The 23,686-nt window shown below is 43.3% G+C and overlaps 3 protein-coding genes across 3 annotated transcripts in view; 1 reads left to right on the top strand and 2 right to left on the bottom strand.

Moving 5' to 3' along the window:
- Position 1: 1 nt before the first annotated feature.
- On the top strand, positions 2 to 3,006 carry LOC135331938 (eukaryotic translation initiation factor 3 subunit H-like). Its single transcript, XM_064527244.1, has 7 exons — positions 2 to 140; positions 262 to 412; positions 649 to 816; positions 1,070 to 1,172; positions 1,305 to 1,454; positions 1,926 to 2,061; positions 2,726 to 3,006. Exons 1-7 carry the CDS (start codon positions 78 to 80, stop codon positions 2,942 to 2,944), a joined length of 990 nt encoding a protein of 329 aa, XP_064383314.1. The 5' UTR covers positions 2 to 77; the 3' UTR covers positions 2,945 to 3,006.
- An 855-nt stretch (positions 3,007 to 3,861) lies between these two features.
- The window catches only part of LOC135331857 (microtubule-actin cross-linking factor 1-like), a 32,447-nt gene continuing 12,622 nt past the window's right edge, over positions 3,862 to 23,686 (bottom strand). Inside the window, exons 25-58 of the mRNA XM_064527122.1 lie at positions 22,875 to 23,018; positions 22,396 to 22,569; positions 21,912 to 22,160; positions 21,507 to 21,848; positions 20,936 to 21,328; positions 20,269 to 20,601; positions 19,780 to 20,109; positions 19,295 to 19,621; positions 18,700 to 19,104; positions 18,184 to 18,399; positions 17,874 to 17,987; positions 17,360 to 17,509; positions 16,944 to 17,120; positions 16,598 to 16,703; positions 16,298 to 16,439; positions 16,056 to 16,158; positions 15,615 to 15,941; positions 14,084 to 14,410; positions 13,558 to 13,685; positions 10,803 to 10,995; positions 10,454 to 10,624; positions 10,096 to 10,251; positions 9,661 to 9,788; positions 9,101 to 9,299; positions 8,628 to 8,839; positions 8,245 to 8,359; positions 7,658 to 7,981; positions 6,746 to 6,905; positions 6,387 to 6,559; positions 5,782 to 6,148; positions 5,456 to 5,628; positions 5,288 to 5,362; positions 5,077 to 5,194; positions 3,862 to 4,896 (exon numbers count right to left, since the gene is read on the bottom strand). Of these exons, the coding sequence (XP_064383192.1) occupies positions 4,208 to 4,896; positions 5,077 to 5,194; positions 5,288 to 5,362; positions 5,456 to 5,628; positions 5,782 to 6,148; positions 6,387 to 6,559; positions 6,746 to 6,905; positions 7,658 to 7,981; positions 8,245 to 8,359; positions 8,628 to 8,839; positions 9,101 to 9,299; positions 9,661 to 9,788; positions 10,096 to 10,251; positions 10,454 to 10,624; positions 10,803 to 10,995; positions 13,558 to 13,685; positions 14,084 to 14,410; positions 15,615 to 15,941; positions 16,056 to 16,158; positions 16,298 to 16,439; positions 16,598 to 16,703; positions 16,944 to 17,120; positions 17,360 to 17,509; positions 17,874 to 17,987; positions 18,184 to 18,399; positions 18,700 to 19,104; positions 19,295 to 19,621; positions 19,780 to 20,109; positions 20,269 to 20,601; positions 20,936 to 21,328; positions 21,507 to 21,848; positions 21,912 to 22,160; positions 22,396 to 22,569; positions 22,875 to 23,018 (7,740 nt within the window). The 3' untranslated portion in view covers positions 3,862 to 4,207. The remainder of the gene's footprint in view (positions 4,897 to 5,076; positions 5,195 to 5,287; positions 5,363 to 5,455; positions 5,629 to 5,781; positions 6,149 to 6,386; positions 6,560 to 6,745; positions 6,906 to 7,657; positions 7,982 to 8,244; positions 8,360 to 8,627; positions 8,840 to 9,100; positions 9,300 to 9,660; positions 9,789 to 10,095; positions 10,252 to 10,453; positions 10,625 to 10,802; positions 10,996 to 13,557; positions 13,686 to 14,083; positions 14,411 to 15,614; positions 15,942 to 16,055; positions 16,159 to 16,297; positions 16,440 to 16,597; positions 16,704 to 16,943; positions 17,121 to 17,359; positions 17,510 to 17,873; positions 17,988 to 18,183; positions 18,400 to 18,699; positions 19,105 to 19,294; positions 19,622 to 19,779; positions 20,110 to 20,268; positions 20,602 to 20,935; positions 21,329 to 21,506; positions 21,849 to 21,911; positions 22,161 to 22,395; positions 22,570 to 22,874; positions 23,019 to 23,686) is intronic.
- On the bottom strand, positions 11,777 to 13,491 carry LOC135331934 (uncharacterized). Its single transcript, XM_064527238.1, has 2 exons — positions 12,581 to 13,491; positions 11,777 to 12,510 (listed from the first exon to the last, which is right to left on the bottom strand). Exons 1-2 carry the CDS (start codon positions 13,050 to 13,052, stop codon positions 11,966 to 11,968), a joined length of 1,017 nt encoding a protein of 338 aa, XP_064383308.1. The 5' UTR covers positions 13,053 to 13,491; the 3' UTR covers positions 11,777 to 11,965.

The raw sequence follows: 23,686 nt of genomic DNA, 5'->3' as shown, positions 1-23,686 counted from the left end.
AAATTAATCTAACCACGTGGTGTACGTACGTGTAGGATCAGGAAGATCAAGACTAGACAAGAGAGCAGCGGCGCGGCATGGCTGGTAGCAGTAAAAAAGGAGCTATTAAAGAGATTGAGAATGTTCAAGTTGATGGATTGGTAACTCTAATCAGAGTTAGGAATAATTATGAAGTGTAAACATCACTTGTGCAATTTAGAGGGAATTACGGGCACTGTACCCCGCCGGAATGAGACACTATGACCTGCTTGCTCACCACAGGTTGCATTGAAGGTGATCAAGCACTGTCAGGAAGAGGGTAGCAGCTCTGAACTCGTGACTGGGTTCCTGGTGGGCTTGGTGGTAGGGACCACTCTCGAGATCACCAACTGTTTCCCCCTGCCCAAGGAATTGGACGACCAAGAAGAGGAGAGTAAGTACACGGAAAGGCATTGTGGGTTTATACCTGTAGCAAAGATGAATGTATGGGTGTGGTGGTAGGAATGGTTGTTGACTGTCATGTTTGGGGTAATGGTTTCCGTATTATTATACACAAAACATGCCAGTTAAGCACAAGTGAGTGTTATCATGTAGACCAATCTCTAATCTTGTACATACTGGGCTTGCTTGCATCCCTAACACCCCACCTCCCACCACACATAAACACAGCCAAGTACCAGGTGAACATTTTGAAGAAGCTTCGGTCCATCAACGTTGACTACCACCAGGTCGGCTGGTATCAGTCCACGTACCTCAACTCCCACATCAACAAGGAGTTCTTGGAGAGCCACGTGCGATACCAACAGACTATCGAAGAGTCCATTGTTCTCATTTATGGTGAGCCATCCGGGTGTGAATTCTTTATCTAGAATGGTACTTAAGTTTATCGCCTTAAGTCCCATCCCATTGGCAATATGCTATTAATAGAATGTGCCTCTAATTAACTACTTTTTTGATATATAGCTGGATTTCAGAAGGTCTTCTTTTCTTGATTGGTCGTGTGCTAAGATGAATCTTAGAGCGTTATAGTTCTGCTCCTAGCATAGACAAGCACATTTCAATAGTTTGTGACAGGATTTTGTGTGTGTAGACCCTCTAAGGACGGCCAATGGTGTGCTCAGCTTGAAGGCGTTCAGACTTACTGACACTATAGTGGAAATGGTGTCCAGAGGGGACTCCTTCAGCCCCGAGAGGTAAGTGGAAATGTTCTCATCAAAACAGTTCATTACTTTCTGTAGGAATTTCATTTCTTGTGCAAACATACTAATTCCTGGTAATTCAAGAGACTATAAGCTGTTATGTTATTGTACTTCTTTGTTTCTCAGTGTACAGAAGGCTGGGCTAGATCACAAGGACATGTTGAAAGAGCTGCCAGTGACCATAAGAAACTCTCGACTCATGAACGCCCTCCTCTGTGAGCTGGACACCAGAGATACACAGCCAAAGAAAATGGACTTCCTCGGACTATCGTCCAGGTATAGGGCTACATATGAGTTTTAATCGTAAACTACAGTTGTATAATTATGCTGCCTATTCAGTAGCCTATGAATTATTACCCTGTCTCAGTTGTGCATGTAGTAAAGTTGTGCACATGTTGAGCTACCGTATAGCGGGTAATTTTCGTGGGTAAAAAATTAGTTCAACTTGAAAAACGGTGGTTTTTGTGAGTAAAAATTTCGTAGTCTCGTGGCTGTACTGCATTCCTACGTTCTGGTAAGCCACACCTACGTTAAAATTTCATGGAGGGCAGCTTGCCCATGAAAATAACGAATATTTTACCCCACCTAAATGACCCGCTATTATGGTATCTTGTTAGATAAAACGCATTACATGATCATAATCATTGGATTGTTTCAAGTTGGTGTGGTTTTGTGACTATAGCTAGTCATGCCTGTGTGTATTAAATCAGGTGTTGGTTACATAATTATTTTACTTCTATTTTGTAGCCAGCTGCTTAAGAAGAACATGCAGTTACTAATGGAGAGTGTGGAGACCCTGCAACAGGACAACTACCGGTTGATTGGTTATGAAAAGGCTCTTGCCAAACAAGCACAGTCCAGGTTGGCCGCCTTCGCTAAGAGGGTGAGTGTGTTTTAAATGTAATGTTACCGGCATATCACTGTCATTGTGCATGTACATACATGATAATCCTTACCAGGTCCAGACATAGTAAGATTTGACAGATTGAGAGCTCTTTCTTGATTCTTATAATGGTGTGTGGCCTGAAACCTCATACTTAAAGTAAGCACTGCAGAAGCAAGTTAAAGCATACAATGTTGTATACGGTGGAACCCCGCTTAAGCTAAGGTCCAGATTGCAGCCATGTGTACCTACCATATAGACAACCCCTGAAGAACGGCCACCTTGCTATTGAGTATAATGACCAGCTTTTTTTTTTGCCGAGATATGCATTTTCTCTAGCTTATCTCTGCAGTTTTTTCAAAGCTTGAAAGACCTGAAGAAGCATTTAGCACAGTCCTAAGGTTCGCTATATATAAGCAGGAATTGGCTCACAAAACATACATGTAGAAGAACAACCTCTCAACTACGAACACCTCTCTGTGTAATGACACAACCTTAATTGTTTCCCAATGGTGTCTGTTATATACAGGTTTAACTGCATGCATAGAAGTGTCCTGTTTAGAGACAAAGGCCTGCATGCATGCATTATTTTGTAGGCTCCTACTTTTTGTTTAAGCTTCTCGTTTGTTCACTTTTTGTGTTCCCCCCATGCACACACCCATAGAAAGAGGAGAATGCCCGCCGTGCCCAACAGAATGAGCCTCTTCTTCCCATAACAAAGGAGGCCATTGAGCAAGAGCTGAACCTGCGTCCGGTGAACCCTCCCCCTCGTCTGGATGCCTTACTGGCGGGGGAGCAGGTGGAGCTAAGGTGTCAGCAGGTCACTGAGATTGCAGGAAATAGCTTCGGAAAACTATATCTTACTGAAGGACTTCAACAGTAGATGAGATAAAAATGTAGCCATTTGATGACATTTTGTTTATAAAAGAATTTGTTATAATCACATTCAGTAACATTAACACATTTGCAATGTGAAATTGGCGTAGGGACGCACCTATATAGGAAACAAGAAAGCGGGAGCTAGAAATCCTTATGTCAATCTGTCACACAGGCCAATTTAATACAAATGCGATTCCATGACATACATGGTCCAATGTTTACGACATAAAATATAAGTGGACCGTAGTGCAGGAACTGCATGTGGCTATATGCTACGTATAGCAGGTAATTTTCGTGGGCAAGCTGACCTTTGTGAAAATTTTCCCCACAAAAACACTTACCGGAATGCGATAGTGCAGAAAATGATGTCACGAATTTTTACCCACAAAAATTACCTTCTACGGTTAGGAAGGTTCATCCATCTAAAGGCATTGATAATCGCTGTTTGTTTATTTTGTATCCACATTCTTAGAACTGTGGGTATTTTAAAGCTATCACCCTTAACTTGTGTTGTTGTGTACGTGTGATTAAGGGGCCATCTTTAGGTATGTGTGTATAGCGTTAAGTGTATAGATCTTCCCTGTTCTGCATGCTTTAGCTGGGTATAATTGCAGTCGATCTAGAGAATAAGGCTGTTTGCTACACAGTGTATAGGCTATTATTCCGTTGCATACCTAATATATAGCTAGTAGCTATAGGCACCTGTATAATTATATAGATTCCAACAGACAATTATTATAAGCCAAAATCTACATAATTATCATGTATATAGTCATGCATGTACTGTTACATACGTTCAGAGGATCCTATGACCATTACACAGGAGGTCGAGCTAAATCTGCGTCTTGTTCTTGTCTGCCCTATTATGGCTCGTCATCAACTGTTATTTACAGAAAACAGCTTACGTCAGAATTCAGCAGATGTGATAACATTTAGCCATTTGATGAAATTTTGTTTATAAAAAGAATTTGTTTATAATGGGGATGAACATAGTAACTATATAAGTTATATAGCCATTTGATGCTAGCCAAATAAAAAGAGTGTGACACAATCAAAAATTAAAGCGATTGTGTGAGGATAAACAATTATATATCTACAAATTTGACTGGACTGCTAATAGAATACGTACCTGCCTTGTGCATAAAAATTAATCTACATAATTATTATACATGTAGAGGATATAGCTAAACCTTGAATACTCACTTTCTATATTTTGAGCTGCCTTATGCAAATACATGCATGCACGTACGCATGCCACTAGTTATAATCAAGAAGTCTTTGTTGGTAGTTTACTCTTGGGTGTGGGTATTCGACTCCCTTTCTGTGCACCCACACTTCTCCCGCTTGTGCTAGTAGGTGTCGTTGGTCGGATGTGTTTGGGTGAGGGTGAGGTTTTCTTTGACGCAGCTGTTGATGTCAATGTAGAGGAGGCACGCCGAGGTGACGTCTTGACAGAGGTGGGCCGAGTAGAACTTGGTGTGGTTGGGCGGATTGAAGTAGTTCTTGAAGAGCTGGGTGTGGTGGAACGAACCACTTTTTTTTCAGAGCTGGGTGTGGTGGAACGAACCACTTTTTTTTCAGAGCTAGGTGTGGTTGGTCGCGGTTGAGAAGACTGGACTTTGGTAGCTGTGGTACACTTGCTTGAAAGAGCATCACCAACGCCCAGAGATCGTCCCAGAGGTGTGCTTCGTCCAGATACAGCTTGTTTCGATTTGGTTTCACGAGTTGGAGTTGTATCCCTACTATGTGACGACCTCGCAGTCTTCTTGGTGGCGATGGTTGTTTCTTGGCGTCCATGAGGATAAGTGTGAGTGGAACCTTTGTCTGCAGCACCTTGTCTCAAGGCCTCGTTCTTAGTTGCTAGCTGTGAGCTCTGTTTGGTCCTAAATCCAGTTGTAGCTAGTCCGGGTGCGGCAGTCAGCAAGCCACGTAGACTGTCATTGGTACGTCCCGTGGCTGTTCAAAAAGAAAAAGAATCTGAGATACATGTACTGCAGCAATTAAAGTTTGTACACACTCGCACAAGAACAGCCCCCACATTAAAATCATACCAGTTATATATAGAAATTACATGCATACATGTATTTGTTTTGAAAAGGTCTATATAATCATGCATTTTAAGCTAACAGAACCTACTTCTGCAAGGATCATATTTGAGTAAAAACTCTTCTAGTGGCTGCCACCCTCCGCCAACTCGCACCATGACTGTACTGCGTAGGATACGAACCAGTTGAAGCTTCTGAGTGTTTCCAAACTGAGCAAAAAGCATACAAACTCGTGTCACGAGAATGGATCATTTAAAATTAGGTAAATTAGTCCTACCAACATACATGTAAGTGTGACTCACCCTGTATTTCCCCTCGGACACTCGCGTCACTAAGAACTTCTTGGTGCATGTGCACTTAGAAACCTGGCGCATAATCTGCAAAGGGTAGGGCACACATTTAAGAGGAACTCTTACCAGTGCTGCACACGCAGGATATCACAGTGAATATAGAATTATAGCTTTAATTACCTCATTTTCAATTTTGGCATCGTCTGTCAAGGTCTCCTGTGAGAGTGGGCGTGGTCGTCGCTGTGTTCGTCCTTTAAGCACACCCAGGATGGCACTCAGGTCAATCATACCACTGCGGCCCTTGTCGAAGGAGTCAGCAATCTTCTCCAACTCTATTTGGGTCATTGCCAGACCTAAACACAGGGCGAAATACATGAGACCATTAGTACTAAATTGCAATTTCCACATTGTGAAATAAGTCACTGTAACAGATTGACATGTATTGAGCACTATTAGCCGAATGAGTGTGATACAGTAAAATACACAAACCTGCACACTGTACTCACCTGATGCTTTCAATGCCTTTTTGAACTCTTCTCTGGTAAGCATGCCATCATGGTTGCTGTCAAACCGATGAAACAGGTCGCTTACTCTAAGCTTCTGCTGGTCCACCCATGTGTTGAACCGCTTTCTCCATTTGTCGAAATCAAACGACCTAGCCAGTGCTATATCATTCAGTCTTGTCTTAGCCTCGAGTAGTTGTCGGTGCCTCTCGGAAGACCTTAGCCAGAGTTTCTGCCATCGCTTGTAGAGGCTGCTGATTTTCTTGGTCATCTCAGGGTTGGCATTGGGATGAGAGGCCTTCCGTTTCTTTGCTGCCTTGTTCAGAGCATCCATGTTGGGCTGTTGAGTTGCCATATCCTCCTGGAAGGCCTGCAAGAGGTGGTTATAGGAGTGTCAAAGTAATTATATGCACATATAGCATGTACCCAAGAAAAAGTCTTTTCTATTATGTTGAAAGCGACTTCAAGTTTAAAGCAATTTATGATACCATGTCTGAAGTGGAAAACCCTATACCAGTAAATGATGGGCATGTATACTAGCCTTTAAAATTAATGTTGCTATTCCATTATTGAGGGGCTGCACTGTACATACATACATACATACATACTTCGTGATCTGTGAGTTGTTGCTCGACTGCCTCCAGATTGTTTTCTATAGGTACCAGTTCTGTCTCTTTGATGGTGGCCTCAGCCTCGCTCACCCACCCCCACAGCTTGTCCAACATGTCCTGCAAGCCATGTAGATCCAGTAGGGCTGACGCCAATGCCTCACTACGTGCACCTAAACATTTAAGCGAAAATCTTAATAAGAAGCACGTTCTACATAGTGCAGAGTGCAAAGGTCAAAGTTTGTAAAGCTGCTCAATGGGTCTACGACAGAGCCATCTGTGCCTATATATAACAAGTGAAAAATTCTAACGATTACTGCTTGCTTGAAATTAGCTTAAGATGCAATTTTATAACTCACCAATGTGGCCCCTTAGCTCCATCCACTTGCGCTCTAATCGTTGTAGCTTGGACTGCAGTATTGGTACAGCTTTGGGGTGGGCCACAGCCAGCAGGTTCTGACCGTCTCCCAACACCTGGTCAAAGTCTGGCTGTCTTGAGGTCACATTCTGACTCCGCTCCTGAGAGAGGGAGAGAATGGGAGGGAGAGAGAGAGAGAGAGGATAGAGTGACTGTACATAATCATGCACTGCATGGCTTATTTGTGAGGGGGTTAATTCTCCCCCCCCCAGGATCTGGCAAATTCATTATTATACTACTATAATTATGATGACTTTGTGTCCAGTGGAGAGACCAGAAAAGACCACGGAAACCAAGCGGAGATTAGCGGAAGGGAGAAAATATTTTGAACATCACTTCCAATTTAACGATTTTCTGATACATGTAGCTTTAAAATGGTGTCATAATTATTTGAGACATAAAGAATTGCCAATTTGACCGTATACCATGGCCCAAGGCCGAAAAATGACAAATTATGATCCCGACAAAATATTAAACACCATTTGAAAGGTATCTTTATAAGCTTTCAGAAAATCATAAAAATGTTGTGATGTTTAACTACAACCCCCCCCTGTTTAATCAATGGTTCGAGGACTCTTTCAGGAGACCATGCAGTGGATACCAAGCGGAGACTATATAGCGGAAAGTAGCGGAGACCAAGCAGAACCCCCCCCCCCTAAATATTTCCTATTCCCAATTTCCCTCTGACACAAAAATCCTGGATGCAACCCTGACATCAGAGGGTATACAATACATGTGCACTCTGACTCTGTGGATCAACAGAAGGCACCTTACACATTTGCATCCCTACTTTGTCGTTAAACATGCATACACATAATTTTCATGTTCTGAAACAAACATGCAGAGCACCTACTTTGTGCTCATCTATCTGCTGCTGTAGTGTAGTGGAGTCATCATCAGGAGGAGGTAGTGCCTGTAACTGAGCAGCCTCGTCATCGATCCATTTCAACAGATTTTCGTACTCATCCTCAAAAGCCTCGGCAGCTCTGTAGGCCTCCTCCAGTCTCCCCTGTTTGGCCACTGAGCGCTGACACACGTTGCCCCAGGCCTCGTTTAGTTCACTGAGGTCTGTCTGTGTAACAGAGGGCTCGTCCAACACCTCGGCAATGAGGTGACCTCCAATAGCATTGGCTTCGTCCATGCTCTCTTGATACGCTCCAAGATCTTGTTGCACGACCTGCAGGGAGATGTTGTATGTATAAGCACAGCTTAATAGATATAAACACCACTATGGCAAGTACAAACATACAGTCAGAGTGCCTAACACAACCAGTATCAGTAGTATATGTACATAATGTTCACTATCCTAGCTAATGTACATATATATATAATTTATGTCACAAAATTGACGTTTTCAGTACATGCACATGCATAAAAGAATTTCCCATTCAATTACCAACACTCAACTACAACTATAGTGTATACACCACATGCACTCACCTCGTGTGCTGCTAAGAGGGAGTCTACTGTGTGCAAGTCACCGTGGACTGGCTCAGAGTCATCCAGAGTGGGAAGCACCTTGGACGTCCACGAGCGAAGGGGGCCAACGTAGGACCTGCCGAAGGTAAAAAGACTAAGTCACACATGCATACAAAATATGCAGTGCTGTATAGTACATGTACGAGAATCTCTACTCTATTTCCTGTGATGTATACACACATGCATGCATGTCTTAAGAAATATACACAGTAACACAACATGCACCCTTGTCACATGTTGCATGGGGAAGCCCACAATGGGTACATAAAAATTGAGCAAAACCATAGAGTAGAAACATCCCCAAGACATGCAAACAGTGAGTATGCATGTACACATGAATATACCTGAACTCTGCTAACTCTTGGTAAGCATTCTCGAGTTTGTCTTGTCTGTCAACTGAGACGGAGCAAGCCTTGTCCCATTCTCTGTCCAGGTCTGCTAGTTTCTTCTTGAGCACTGCTTTGTCCTCACCGGTCTTGGTCTTTATAAGTAGCTTCCCAGCTCGTGAAACGGCATTCTTGCTGGCCAGACGAGCGCCAAGCTGCTTCTGAAGAGTCTGCGTAGGGTTGCACAGTCACACATACAATCATGGGCACATATATGTACACTAGTGTATACATTTAATCTATGGATCAAAAAAGCTTTAATTGACATTGAGCAACATAAATTCATACGAGTTACCATAAAACTATACTTCTTCTTATTAGACCACAAAAGTATACAGAGAAGAAGCATACAAGTAGAAGCATACAAAGTAGGAAACGGTGTTCACACCTTCAAACCTACAAGGACTACATTGTTTAGCTTATGCATGCACCTTATGCCTGCTGAGCAGTGCAGAGACAGCGTCTGGATCTCCAGTGATAGGCTCCGCCTCTTCCAACTGCCTTAGTACTTCGGCGAGCCATGCCCACAACTCATCATAGGCCTCCTCAAACTCTCCCAGAGAGAGAAGAGACTCCTCAAGGGATGCCTGACGATCGTTGCCCCCCGAGATCAGTGCTTCCAATTTAGACCTGAGGGATAGGTATCATAATTTAATTGGTTATTGGAGACATGTAGAGTGTTTGCTTTCTCCATGAGACACATGTACATGTACATAATTATGTGCTTGTATGGCGGTTGTAAAAGAGGCTTTATTCAACAATTTTCAGATCGAGCCTAGGCCTATATTAGATTCTATATTGGAGCTGCATGTGAGGTACGGTTGTAAGTACATGTACTATACATTTTAAGCAGATACCGGTGCTGATGCTGATTTGGTGGGTTTTTGTATGCAAACAACAGTGCAACATGAACATGCACACATATAGCAAGCTCTATTCACTGAGCACTACAACATAAAGCCATGCATGCACCACTATACACGATACTGACTTTAGCTCATCCACTCTGTCCTCGATGACCTGCCCATCAGCTTTGACACAGTCCTTGGTGAGCAGCTGCCCCCATCCGTCTAGCTCTTCCAACCGACCTTCAAGCTCTCCCAATACTCGCATGAACTCCTGCCACAATTATATTGGAATATATAATTATATACGTATTCTCTATATCTTCATGGAATACCATGTATGAGTATACATGCATGTAGCACTCTATTTGATTATGCTATAATATTATTGTGGTATAGTGAACATCAGCACTATAATTATACACATGTATATTAAACTCCAATGCAACAGCTATAGGCCTTTTAGCCCTGCTAAAATTCGGCATGCACAGCAATTATAAATTATAATCACACTATAATTATAGCTGTCATAAATTATGTGTAAACGTAAAGCTCCTATCTACATGGCTGTATATCCTTGCCTTATGCTCCTCCATCTGCTCTTTGACAGCCTCCACCTCTGATCGTATATTGCCCTGCTGCTCTGCACTCTCCTCATGTGCCCCTACCTTGTCTCTTAGGTCGCAGTAGAGCTGGTCAAACTCACCAGCTCGCTCTGTAGCATAACTCATCTGTGCCTGAATGTGTACAGTCATAAAACAACTTTTAGAATAATTATACCGTGAAGCAAAACAGCATTGCAAACCATAACATATTTATAAACACACTGGAGTCATGTGCAACACAAACGGATCTAGGGGTATATGGTCTTGAATGTATAAGCCTGGCTCAAATATGGCTTTGGCTACGATTCTAGCATATAATACTATATATACATACCTCTCTCTCGTCCAGGCTGAACGTGAGGTCTTCATATCTCTTGAGGATGTCTCCGAGCCACCTGTCAACCACTCGCTGGTCCTCCTGATTGCCCTGTCCCTTCAGAGCATCCCCTTCTGCTTTCAGCTGACTAATTGGCTCTTGATGACTCTCAACCTCATTAGTGAACTCCTGGACAGTGGATAAAATGATTATAATACACATGCATGCAGCAGTGTGTTTCATCAAGCAGCCATGCATGTACGAGATGGGAAAGTAAATGCATGTATGTTATGGTGCTTATACCATGCAGACAGATCAGAGCATGCATGCACATGCAGTGAGCAATATCTGTTACTATAACTCTTACATTGTGTTTGTCAAAATCTTCCTGACAGGTGAGTGGCAGTCCACAGGGTCTCCAATCAGCATAGGTCCTAGCCTCAGCCTCTGTCAGCCAGGACAGCTCCTTCTTCCAACGGTCTTCAAATGACTGTGCCTGGGGGAGGGCCTCCTGCAGTGCAGTGCTTCTGCTTGCTGCCAGGCCTTTCAGTTCATCCCACCTGGAGTGGAGTTTGAATGATGAACAATGAATGAAAGCTTAATGTTTGGGGTGCACTGTGGTGTTGTATGCATGGAGCACCTAGATCTATAACTTTTATCATCGAAAAACAGCATGTAGCTATCGAAATACACGGAACACTGAAATAATTATTAATATAGAAACACTGTTCTATATGACAGACCAACGTGCAAAGCACTATCTCCACATATTGCGGTTGCCTAGCTGTACTTGTATCAATCTTAAAATTAATTAATAAGTATTGAAGCAGAGAAAGCTTGGGAAGATTAAAGTTTTTATCATAGCACACCTAGCTGCATGTGCATGTTTGTTCCCAAGAATGTCATTCGATATACTTGAAGCTCAATTGGTTCTAAGATGTATTGGTGAATGATCGCTACCCACTAGACAAAGAATTTTAACACCTTACAAACACTTCACTCGATATAGTATGATTAATTTCACACCACATAGCATTAGGGCATGTAATATAAATCATGTCTCCATTCAAGTATTCTTTGGCTATCGATGCAGTGAGTTGGATTTGGTTGAAAATCACTAGCATAGTATATAGTGGGACCAACTCCAACTCCAATTTACTAGCCATTTCGTAATACGTGTGTTAATTAGAATGCAAACATGATTCATTGACGTTTAACAGACTGACCGGAAAATTTGTTGGCGGTTCTTTGTCTAACCGCGTGCGCTTAATTGGCATGTGTCTAAAAAAAACACACCATGCCATAATTGTAATCATTGCATGCATGGTTACAACTATACAATTAACAAGAGCAGAATTCGATTAACTGAAAAAACAACAACAAGTTTGTATCACTACAATTAGGAACACTATATCAATACACTGTTCAGAACAATTAAAGTATCAAATATATACATTTTCTGTACTATATATACGACCATAGCCACTATATCACAACAACCATGATACTAATTGCTGGAAAAGAATGCTGTCACTTAGAGCACACAACACAGGTCAATGCTTTTCCTGAGTCGTAAGCAGGGCACTGAATGCCATGGCAAGTGGCTCGAACATGGTAGAGCAAAGCTCCATTTAAGTTAGAAATCGACCCAGGAAGGGACACTTGGTCTTTATCCACACACACATATTGGCCACGAGATCGATCTCCATAATTAGCTTCCGACATTAGGTAACCATAATACTCTCTAGTCCAGCTGGCAGGGCACCTTGTCTTTGCAGGAATCATTAGCTCACTGCTTCGAACAGAATCATAGCACACAGCACATGGTGCATCGTGGTCATGTTTACCAGTAATTGGGAGTTCATATTCTGTTCCATATATTCGAGAGTAATCACTTGGATAGATAGTTTTGATCTCGTCATATTCCGGATCGTTAGGCAGGCAGAGATAGTTAGAACCCCCTCCTCTCTGATTGTAGTATGCTCCGGCTACTCGTCCCGTGTAAACCAGTGTAGTTCCATCGACAGTTGGACAGGAATCATGGCCCCACCTGGTGAAAGTCACTCCGGCACCAGCTGCATGAAGAGGGATCGGTGAACATACACATGCATGTCGAAATGAAGAGATAAAAATAATGTCAATCACCTGGTTTAGGTCCACTGCAAGAGAGAGTAACTTTTCTTGTGACAAAATTTCTAAGATAGGAAGCCACACTCTTTTGGATTTCTTTGGTGATTTCATCACAGTTGGTCACTTCTAGACTGAAGCTCTGCATTTCAGCCAACGGGCGGGGGTACTGTCGAGTATCGACTATCCCCTGATCGACAGCTTCGTTAGTGTCCTGGGCCATACTCTCTTCCTGCATGATCGCTGTGAGTAAGTCGGTAAGAGTACGCTCCTTGAATACATCCATCGGCTTTGCTTGAAGAAGAGGCAGTAGTGCCAGAAAAGTGGCAAGAATCTTCATGATAAGATTATAGTTTTCTGGAGTTAACCATTTACTTGTGTTTGGTTGATCTAGATCTGATAGACTACTGAAATGCAGACAATCGAATTCTATTCTTAGAACAAAATGTAATTTGGAAATTCTACACCCAGATATTACTAAATCACACATATGTTAACCACCCACATAGCCACTGCATGATGAATCTAATTTTAATGGCACCTCCAAGTCTATGACTACTATGGAAAGTGGGAGATCATGCACTGTTAGGGTTAGGGCAGTTGGTGCGCTACAGCTGGTTTATTCTACAGAGAAGTTGCATCTAGTATGAGAAAATACACGTATACGCATGGTTAAACTATGGCATTGAGTGATGTTATATGAGCAGGGTGTCAAACAGGGGAAAGAGGATATCCCCCTCTGGCTCAAAATTCGCCCTCCTAAAAGTTACATTCAAGTACGACCACAAAACTCACCAGAAATCCCCTAAGACCACCTAATTAACAACAATTTTCAGAGGGCATACCCCTGGGTTCCCCTAGCCGGCGACACACTCCGTGTGTCTTTATTCCCCCCCTCTACTTCAAAATTCTGTATGACACCCTGTAATTAAGCCTCGTAGTATATCAGATTAGAAATTAGCTTAAACAATTGCAGTACTCAGTGATATACTTACTTGCTGTTGAGGTTGTCCAGGTCCTGCTGTATGTCTGCCGCATTGTTGGAGGGTGTCCCTAGCTTCTCCCCTGCACTGTTCAGGGAGGCCACACTTGGAGCATGTGAGCCAATGCCAGACTCTATAGCCTGCACCACACGACAAAGACACATTAGTTAAATATAGCTTTGTAACTAGAGCTAAACCCTCGGCGTTTAATTGCACAGCTCTCTATGCATGTCTCACAACTAGAGGAGTGTTGTACAGTGAAGCATGTACATGTATCGTATGAGCATGGAAGCCGTTTAGGCAATCAAATTAGAGGCTTGCTGAATTTTACATGTATAGTACATGTAGCTATAGCCAACGTGCAGGCTATATATACATGTACTAAATAATTTGCATCCAGGTGAGCAGACAAACAAACACACAGTGTCACTGACAGACTACTCCACAAACACATGTACATGTATGACATTGTACAACGTTCTGCCAAGCAGCTGTGTTAATGCATACATTTCAAACATTAGCTCAATAAAGCTCTTACCTGCAGGTCCCTAAGCTGAGTCTCTACGCTGCCCACTTTAACTCCAGGCAGAGGGGCATTGGAGAGCTTGGCAGTGGAGTCCAGTATCCATGCCAGCAGTTCCCCCAGGGCATCCTGGAACTGACCAAGCTGCAAGAGGCCATCCTCGAGGCTGTGCTTCCTCGTTAGACTGTCAGAGTTGAGCTGGGACCACGCGCTGTTCAGTTGATCCAGCTGCTCAGAGATGTGAGGTCCGTCAATAGAGGAGCAGTTCTCTTTGAGTTGCTTGCCCAGTTCTAGTGCCTTTGTTACCCGTGGCTTAATCTCAGATAGTGAAGCCTCGAATTCCTGTATGGTAGTAGTGACAAATACACTCAAACGATATTGGTCACTTGACTGAGTGGGGCTCGTGTACGCCTTCTCTTAAATGTAGGTTGATTTTAGGTACATGAATATGAATGAGTATAGTTATCTACATGTACATTTAGCCTTGGTCCCAGGCCGATTTTTTTTTAATAGAACAAAGTTGAAAAATACGGCCTAGTATTGATTGTATCTGGGCGTGGCAGGAACCGGAAACAAAAGCAGAGATTCTTCACACTTTGTTTCCTGCTTTTTTTCTGTAATACTAAAAGTGTACGTAGAGGCATTTTACTCCCGTAAAAGTTACAGTAATGTAGCTCCGTGTTATGTTCTCAATTTATAGCTAGCTAGCTATGGCATGCATGCAACGCGTTGTCTTGTTTGAAGCAAGATGGCCTCACTCTCATGGCAGAACAGGCCCAGGCTCTCAAGCTCCTGTTTGAGGGAAGGGACGTGTTTATCTGGTTCCCAACGGGGTATGGCAAGTCTCTGCTATATCAGTTGCTACCCTTTTTAATGGACTACAAGCTAGGTAGGACCAAAGCTCCTCCTGTTGACAAAAGTTTTGTTCTTGTTAATTGTCTCTCCCCTTGTATCTCTCATCATGAGACTCATGATTGACCAGGTCAGGAGTCTAAACAATAGCGGTGTTTCTGCTGCCATCCTCAGTAGCAATAAAGGAATTGATTGGTTGCCACTGCCAAAGAAGTGTCTTCTGGGAAGTATTTCCTGCTGTATACTGCCCCAGAGGCTGTTGTTAAAGACCACTGTTGGAGGATTCATTTTTTGTTGTACCACAGAGTCAATTTGTTTTATGTATTAAAAACCACGCCCAGATCACGCCCAAATACAATCAATACCAGGCCTAGTAGGCGACCTAGCGTTCAATTGGAGACGGATCGGCCTGGGGTCGAGGCTACATGTACATGTAAACAATTAAGCACTTCCTAAATTGTACCTGTAGTGTTAGAAACATGCAAGCATAAAACTATGAGTTTTGGATAATCTATAAGGCTCCAAAAACATTTAGTTATGCGATAAGCGTATACATGTTGTACTTCCTCGATTAAATGCTGCGATTTCAATGGTACTAAACAGGCCACGAATCATTATTTGTACTAGCTGCTAGCTTAGCATCGTGCAGAAAACATGGCTCTCAAATGTAGCTCTGTGCACCACAGTGTCATACCTTGTACTCCTCTAGTTGAGCCTTGACTGTGTCAATGTCTCCACCCACATCTCCCAATCCTTCTAACTCTCCCCTCTTGTCAGCAATGGCGGCCATTGTATCGTTCCAAGCTTCCAGGAAAGCCAGGGCACTAGCCAGACCATCTTCAATCACTCTCCTCCTGACGTCCACACCTCTTTGCACTCGATCCAACCCAGATTTGAGCTCAGAGAGTTTATCTTTAACAAAGGCAGCATCTTCTGCCGAGCACTTGGAGGTCAATAGTTGTCCCAGAGCAGCCACACTGTCCTGCTTAGCCTTCTGTTGGTTCAGCTCAGTTTGTATTGACTGCATAAAAAAATAACAATAAAGAAGAATACATTTAGTGAATACACACAAAAAACACAACACTTAAATTATAGCAAGACAATACAGCAAAGCTAACCACTGTTATAAACTGACCTCAATTTGCTGCAGCTGTTCCTCTGCTCCTTCTGGAACGCCCCTGACTGGCTCAGCCCCACCCATCTCAACCTCTCTTTCTGCTGCCCAGTCCAAAAGTTCCCTACAAGGAAAAGGATGGTTAGAATCGTTCCTTGTAAATATGTGCACTCTCATAGTATGTAGCATCCCACTATAAATTTGTGAAAATGCTTTAATATTTAGTAAAACTTTTCAGCCACATACATCAATGCAGTACTTACTTGTGATGCTGTTGGAAGTCGTTGGCTGTCTGCAGGTTGTTGGCCAAGAGGTCCCTCCAGTGTTTGAGCAGACCATCCACCTTATCTTCGGCTCTGTCCAGGTCAGTGAGTAGCTCCTGAATGTTCGCTCCTGATGGTACACCTGTAAATAGACATCATGTGATAAGTAGGTACACAAATACTTATACAGAGTGTCTCTAGTAATCAAAGGAGTGATTATAATCACATGCTAGCATAGGTCTGTAAAAGTTGCTAACCGTAGTAAGTAAACCACAAACAACCCTAGAATAGATTACCCACCTTCAGGAGGGGGTGTGGCACTGGTGTCCATGGAAGCAAAAGCAGCACCCTCTTGTTTGGCTTCCACCAGCTTGGGCTGGAGCCCAGTGAACACTGCTTCTGTGCCCTGCATATGCAGATACAGCCGAGTGTATACACATGTGTTTATGTGTGTACATGTCAAGCTAACGGAAATTTTATACTTGTAGTAACATGCCAGGAGCTGGTACTAAAAACTAATCATCCTATACTATACCTATACGTATAATGCATATACACGTATTCATGGCCATGAAATGGCGAAAAGTATGCAGAAAGTGTACCATTATTTTCTAATTGAGCGAGAGTGTGTGACTCAGTGACATACGTTGAGGTCCTGTATCTGCCTCTCCAGATGGGTGCACTGCACTCGAGGTGGTTTGTGAGCTGCTAACTGAGTCTTTAGTTTCTCCAGCTGCTTGAGCAAGTCATCCAGCTGTGCCCGCAAGTCACTGGCCTGACCCAGGGCCTCCTCTATCTTAGAACACCTCTCTCCCACCTTCATCTGCACAGGATAGAAAATATGAACGTTAAGTTTCTCTTTGAATTAACAATAATTTACACTGGATATACAGATCCAAACATTAAGATTGATTGCAGTTAACTAAAACTAAAAGTAGTTGACTTTTCAGGGTGTGGTCTATACTGCACTACTACAAAATTTAGATATTCAAAATTTTCTTGATCAACTATGCAGTGGAGTTAATAGCCTAAGAGCAGCCTGTGCATGAGTTGCGACAGTACCTTGAGGGCGAGGTATCTGTCCTCAAGAGCAATGTAGCCAATATCAGGCAGGGAGGAGGGTTGGGTCCCAGTACACGCCTCCAGTTTGTGACCAGCATCGACCAACTTCTTCAATTCTAACTTGGCCTCAGCTATGTTCTCCTCAAGAGCCTGTGAGGATTGAGTAGTGTACACAATATGTGAATGCATGAATCAACAATAATGCTGCCCTAACATTGAATACATACATGTACGTACATGTACATGTGAAGCAGAGCTCCAATGTTTCCTCTACTGAAACACACTGTTCTGTAATGTGTGCAAACACAACACAGACACAGGTACATGCATTTGGATCTGTGCCTACGTATGTCTCTGATAAACATGTACATGTACAAGGAAATTGAAAATCAAGCTGATACGTTGTACATGTACTACGAGCATACATTGTACATGTACCTTATAAACGTACTTGTACATGTGTGAGTTAAATATACTGCATGTACATGTATAGCGTATCACAGCATTGCTTCACCTTTAGTTGTTGGAGTTGTTTCTTGAGTGCCTTGGGATCTCCGTCCAACTTGAGAGGTTGGGCCACCTTTGTCTCACAGTCTGTAACCCACTCATCAAAGCTGTCATGAAGGGCCTGTATGGTGCAGGGGGGATTAATACCGGAGCGTGAAAATAGCCAATATGCAGGTTATACATGCAAAGAACACAAAGACATGTACATACTCTACATATAATTTAAGAAGGATGTATACATGTACATGTACATAATTACAAAGCAACTACTAACAATGCCAACAAGCATGGGTGAGAAATTGGAAGTGCACTCATACCTGATAAGTCTGAGCCAACACTAGAGCCTTCTTGAGTCCCTCCTCCCTGCCGTTCAGAGCAGCCAGAGAGTCTCCCCACATCTCATTAATATCAGAGAGCTTGATCCTGGCAGAGGAGGCACTGAGCTCAGACTTACACGACTCTATGAGGGATGTGCCGAGAGCATCCAGGGATTCAAGAGAGTCTTCTCGGTTCTTGAAGTCCCGCTGGATATTCTGTATAGCACAAGTAATACAGTAATAATGTCCGTGCATACTAAGAAACAGTTACAGCCAAACTTAGAGACTAGCTTATCCCAGACATTCAGCAGGTAGCCACTCATGTATATATGTACATGTGTGTGCCCAGGCTACATTTACTTTTAAACACACTGCAAGAAAGAGTGATGCAAATAATTATGTAGAACGAGATAGCCCACATTTTAAAATTAAGGCTCTTTTGGTGGTAAAATTTCCTAACATTCAATCGATCTGAGGTGATCCTTTAATGCAATGTGCACATACATACACAGTTACCTCAAGCTGTGCTAGTTGGTCATTGAGCTCCTCCACAGTGAATGCAGGTGCAGGTAGAGACCCAATAGACTCCACCTCTCTGGATAACCACTCACTGAACTTATCACAGTCGGCCTCATACGCCAACACACTTGCAAGACATTGGGTGGCCTGGTCGAGACGATCACTCAAAGAGGCTTGTAACCCGTCAAACCGGTCACGCAAGTCAACCCCAACTTCGACTGCTTCAGGGGCACCTGGACGCTCCAGCCAATCTGGTAAAACCAGTTTCCGCTCTTCGTTGGCCTTTGATAGGTGCTCTTCACAGAGTTGTATAGTGGGCAGCTCTGTGTCAAAGAGGTCCTCCTCTGTCTTGGTGACCCTACCCATATCTGGAGTGTGGGCCTCCACATCTTGGCTGAATGACTGCACAAGGATAGAGGAGTAGTCATGATCTATTGCACCTCATTGCTTAACCTCATCTTAAAGTGAAATATCCTTTAGCTATTTAACAATGTACACAAAAATCGTGCAAGTTACAACATACACGCAGTGAGAAGACTACGATTATGAACAGGGTAAACAGAAAAGTACATGTATGAACATCAAAGAATACCTTAACGTCCTCTAGCTGTTGCTTCAAGGGCTGTGAGGCAATAGCCAGCTGCTCTAGTGATCCTAACCTCCCCTCAGCATCAACCAGCCATCGGTTGAACTCTGACCCTTCATTCTCGTAAGCAGCTGCACACTTGAGGGCAGCCTCTAATCGAGCCATCCTGGTCTGAGCCACGGACTCTAGCTGTCGGAACTGAGTTGTGAGTGCCTCTAGACGCCCAGTGACTTTCTGACTTTCCTCGGGTTTGCTGTCATCAACGAGGGAGCGTCCAATAGCCTTGGCCTGCTCCACTGTGGCAGAATAGGCTGCTATGTCACTGAGGATGTGCTAGGAAATGTGTGTGGACAATTTGAAACATAATAATGAGATGCTTCACTGTTATCATCAAAAGCCGATTTTAAGCACAGACTACATGTAACCATAAAGTATACCAATACATTACTATAGCTTTCACTACTCAATATACATGTATACATATATCTCACTCGGAATCCTTCCACCTGTGGCTCGATAAGCTTCACCCTGGCTGCAATGCGTTTCTGCTGTCTGAGTGTGCTCCCCATAGTGTCCATCCATCGGTCTAGCCCGTTAGCGATGCCCTGGAACTCTTGGGTCTGTACTAGAGCATCATTTAGCTTCTGAAGGATGTCTCCAAATTGAGAGTTGAGCTGATCCCACTGGACCTTGAGGTCTTGAATCCCTGTATCCATGTCTTTCTTGGGTTCCCCCTCCTGGCACATGCTGGATAGGGACTGGCCACCCTCAACACATGAGGAGTAGACTGGGGCTAGAGTGTTGTATTCAGTCTTCAGATTCTGTATAAATAGAAAACCATCAATTGAACACATTGTACATGACGAATCTTTAGGATACAAGTTAGTGATAAAGTGTCACCCATGAGCTAAACTACTGAATTCGCAAATTACATTGCAACTGTATAGCATACAGAGTTTTTGTTGTTGTATATACAGTACCTCCACTTCAGTCTTAAGCTGCTCCACGAGGTTGGGCTCAGCGGGGGGAGGTCCCAAATTCTCCAGTCGCTCCAGTGTGTTGGGAACCCACGGTACCAGTCTGCTCATGGCACCCTCGTGGCTCTTGGCTAGGGGCAGGGCAGTGTCTAGGTTGGATTGGTATTGGCGTAACTGGTCAGTCAGGTTTGACCACTTTGTGTTGAGCTGATCTAACTGGTTTTGTAGCTGTGTTGTCTCGTCACTGCCGTCAGAAAGTTCTGAAGTTAGCTGAGTAAAGAGAGGAACGAGGCCGTCCTTGGTGTTCTGGTGAGAGGAGAGGGCTTCCAGCATCTCCTGCAGTAGTACAATCATAGTTTTTGTGTACGTGCATACAACATTTTGGGAGGTATACCATACAGAGAGTATTTCTAGGGAAATAGAACAAAGGTGGGACTGATGCTCCCATGAAATTATAGATATATATTTCACAAAAATAGCCAGATCCTGAAATTTTAGACCCTCGAAAATTAACAGCGAACTGGGGACCAATTGTACATGTACGTAAAGGCCAGCCTTATAATAATTATGGTTAGCTCCAATCGCCGTTCTGAGAAATGGCAACAGAAAGGACATGCTGTACATTATATATACAGCCTATAGAAAGAAAAGTACGTCTACAAGAACATACCTTGCATTTTGAGCACTGCTCCTCAATGGGCAAACTCTTCGGATCTCGTATGACCAGTTCGTCCATTCGACCCACCACACCATCCATCCAGTCGAGCAGACCTGCCATATCACCCTTGAACTGGGAACTCTGCTCCAACTTTGAGGCTAACCCTTCACCGGTAGAAACCAGAGATCTCTTAAGTGCATCCAGCCGCTCCTGATAGTCCTTTAATGTCTCCTCTTGTGTCTGCTGGCCTGGTCTGGGCTCGTCTTTTCCCGACGAGCTCTGTAGGTCTTTCGAGAGCCGGTCATAAAATGCAGGCTCTGTAGTCGGACCTTGTGAGATGTTGACGAGCTCGCGTTGGAGGGAGACAAACTCAGGCTCGTGATCACTGATAGCTAGTTGTAGTGCCTGTACAAGGAAAGGAATATTCACATTTAATCATTCACACATGCTAGCTATGACATGCAGTGCAGAGCATTGATGACCTGAGATTACAAAATTTGACCAATGCTTGCCACAAATAATATAAGATCTAAGTATATGCATCTAGTCCAACCGATAACAATAATGAAGAGAGTTTACGAACCTTAATGTTCTCTATCTGGTCTTGAATGGACTCCGGTGTAGCTCCAGGCAAAGGCAAATCTCCGGCTGTTCCCTCCCATCCACACAACAAACTCTCCCAAGCAATGCGAGATGACTCGTAGCGTTGCACCTCAGGTAAGTATCCACTGAGTAAGCTCAATCTCTCCTCAGACAGCACTTTAAGTTGATCAAAACAGGCAGTAACTTGGGCCATCTTTGAGCTGGCAGGCGGATCTTGTTGGCTGGTGAGGTCAGCTTGAGTGGCTGCAGAAGCTAGAGAGTCTAGTCTAGGCTGGTAGGAGCTGATGGACTTCTGAAGATCCTGGACGGCAGTGGACTGTTTCTGCAAATTGTGGTATAAAAGGCACTTGTTCGTGCATGCCATAATTTATATGGACATACGTACCTGTAGAGCAGAAACAGTGACTCCAGTGGGAGCCATGTCACCGAGTTGCTGAGTGCGGTCCTCCAACCATCGCTCCACAGGATAAAGCTCACAGCTAAACTTAAGAGCATCATACTCTCCAGTGAGAGCATCCAGCTGTCCCTTGAGCTCTGCCTGGTCTGATTCGTCCAGAAGGGGGGACAATATACTGACTGAGTCCTCTACGGCTTCAAGGTCCTCTCTGTGAGTCTCGACATTCTCTACCAGTACCTGTTATAAGTATTCCATGGTAACAGGGCAATATTTGCTCCAAATAGGTTAACTCAATACGTACACAGGTAGCACTTAGAGCTTTACGCAATATACATGTACAATATACATGTACATGCATGTATGAAAATGCACTGTACTGCACCAGCTGCATGTACATTGTATAGATGTACATATGGAAAAATGAATTTACTAACAAATAAGATGCACATAGCAATCAGTACGTCTCATATACCTTTGCCTGCTGCATCTGTCTGCTCCTGCCGGGGTTCTCGATGGAAGGTGGTGAGAGAGAAGCCAGCTGGGACCCTGTCTCCTTCAACCAGGACCGAAACTTTTGAAAGAGGTCCTCCATTGGAACAACCTTCTTTCCAAGTGTCTTTAGGTCACCTTTCTTGCTGGCTATGCCCTGAGTAGTCAGAAAGAGTACATTCAAGTATACTGACTGCATAGCTCAGACCAATACCTACATGTAAACGTACTCTGAAAACACACTAGCCTACAGTACATGCAATAAGAGAATTGACACCATCTGCAAATGTACATGTATAGTAGAAACTTTACAGCCCTTTGTTACAACGATGCTTTGCAGTCATTAATGACAGACACCACATCTATACACATCTATACACATATATAAGTCATGTACATGTATATGTTATACACACAAAAATTACACGCATACGTGTATGTTAGTTAGTTCATTGAACAAACCTTGTCACAGTGGTGCATCTTGTCCTTGAGAGAGCTGATGTCTGCTTCAACCTTGGTAGTGTCGAATGGCGTATCAAACAGGTCACATGACTTAAGGAGATCTTCAAAGCTTGTCCTCAAGGTGGCCACCTCACTAGACAATTCCTGTGGTACAATGTACATGTAGATGAGTTGGTGGAAGAGAGTGAGTGCAACCATAGATAGAGTAGAGAGGGATTGGAAACGAAAGTGATTCACGTGATGTTTTACAATGAAGTCTACGTAGTGGCTCTGGGACCATCCGTGTATCTCTTCATAAAGCCCGGGAAACTTATTGTGTCCAGTGCATACATCTCAGAGCTACCCCCATTACTGAATCACATGCCCACTGATAGTAGGTATCAATTAGAAACAAAGAAAATATAATCGATTGTCGTGAAGTAGCTGGAGGTACACAGAGCGCTTTTTCATGTTTGTTTTCCTATAGTACCTATGATATAGCTAAGGCTAAATAGTGTCCTGTGTCCCAAATGGCCTCAAGTGTATGAGATAAAAGTTAATGTTTAGCAGTAGAACTGCTCGTGGACTTTTTACAGACAGCAAAGCAATTCCCATGAATCATTCATGTTTAGCCCTCGTGTTAAAAAGTAAGCCTCGATTAAACCGCGGAGATACATGGATGGTACTTCGAGGGTACTTCCGTTTCCAATCCCTCTCTACTCTATCTATGGTGCAACTATATAGCGCTGGTGTGTTGTACTCAAAAACCATGTGTGACCGACCTACAGTACGTACACATGCGCACCCACAAAAGGATGAAGCGAAACCTCCAA

The sequence above is a fragment of the Halichondria panicea genome, chromosome 2, assembly GCF_963675165.1.
Source record: "Halichondria panicea chromosome 2, odHalPani1.1, whole genome shotgun sequence".
Lineage (NCBI taxonomy): Eukaryota > Metazoa > Porifera > Demospongiae > Suberitida > Halichondriidae > Halichondria > Halichondria panicea.
Note: the sequence above shows the minus strand (reverse complement) of the source record. Positions and strands in the feature narration are given on the sequence as shown.

Excerpts from the sequence above, each read along its gene's own strand:
- LOC135331934 (XM_064527238.1), bottom strand. The coding sequence starts at position 13,052 with ATGTGTGATTTAGTAATATCTGGGTGTAGAATTTCCAAATTACATTTT. Across the intron at positions 12,511-12,580 it reads TTGCAGTGGACCTAAACCAG|CTGGTGCCGGAGTGACTTTC; the intron begins GTGATTGACATT and ends CTCTTCATGCAG.
- LOC135331938 (XM_064527244.1), top strand. The coding sequence starts at position 78 with ATGGCTGGTAGCAGTAAAAAAGGAGCTATTAAAGAGATTGAGAATGTT. Across the intron at positions 1,173-1,304 it reads GACTCCTTCAGCCCCGAGAG|TGTACAGAAGGCTGGGCTAG; the intron begins GTAAGTGGAAAT and ends TTTGTTTCTCAG. Across the intron at positions 1,455-1,925 it reads TTCCTCGGACTATCGTCCAG|CCAGCTGCTTAAGAAGAACA; the intron begins GTATAGGGCTAC and ends TCTATTTTGTAG.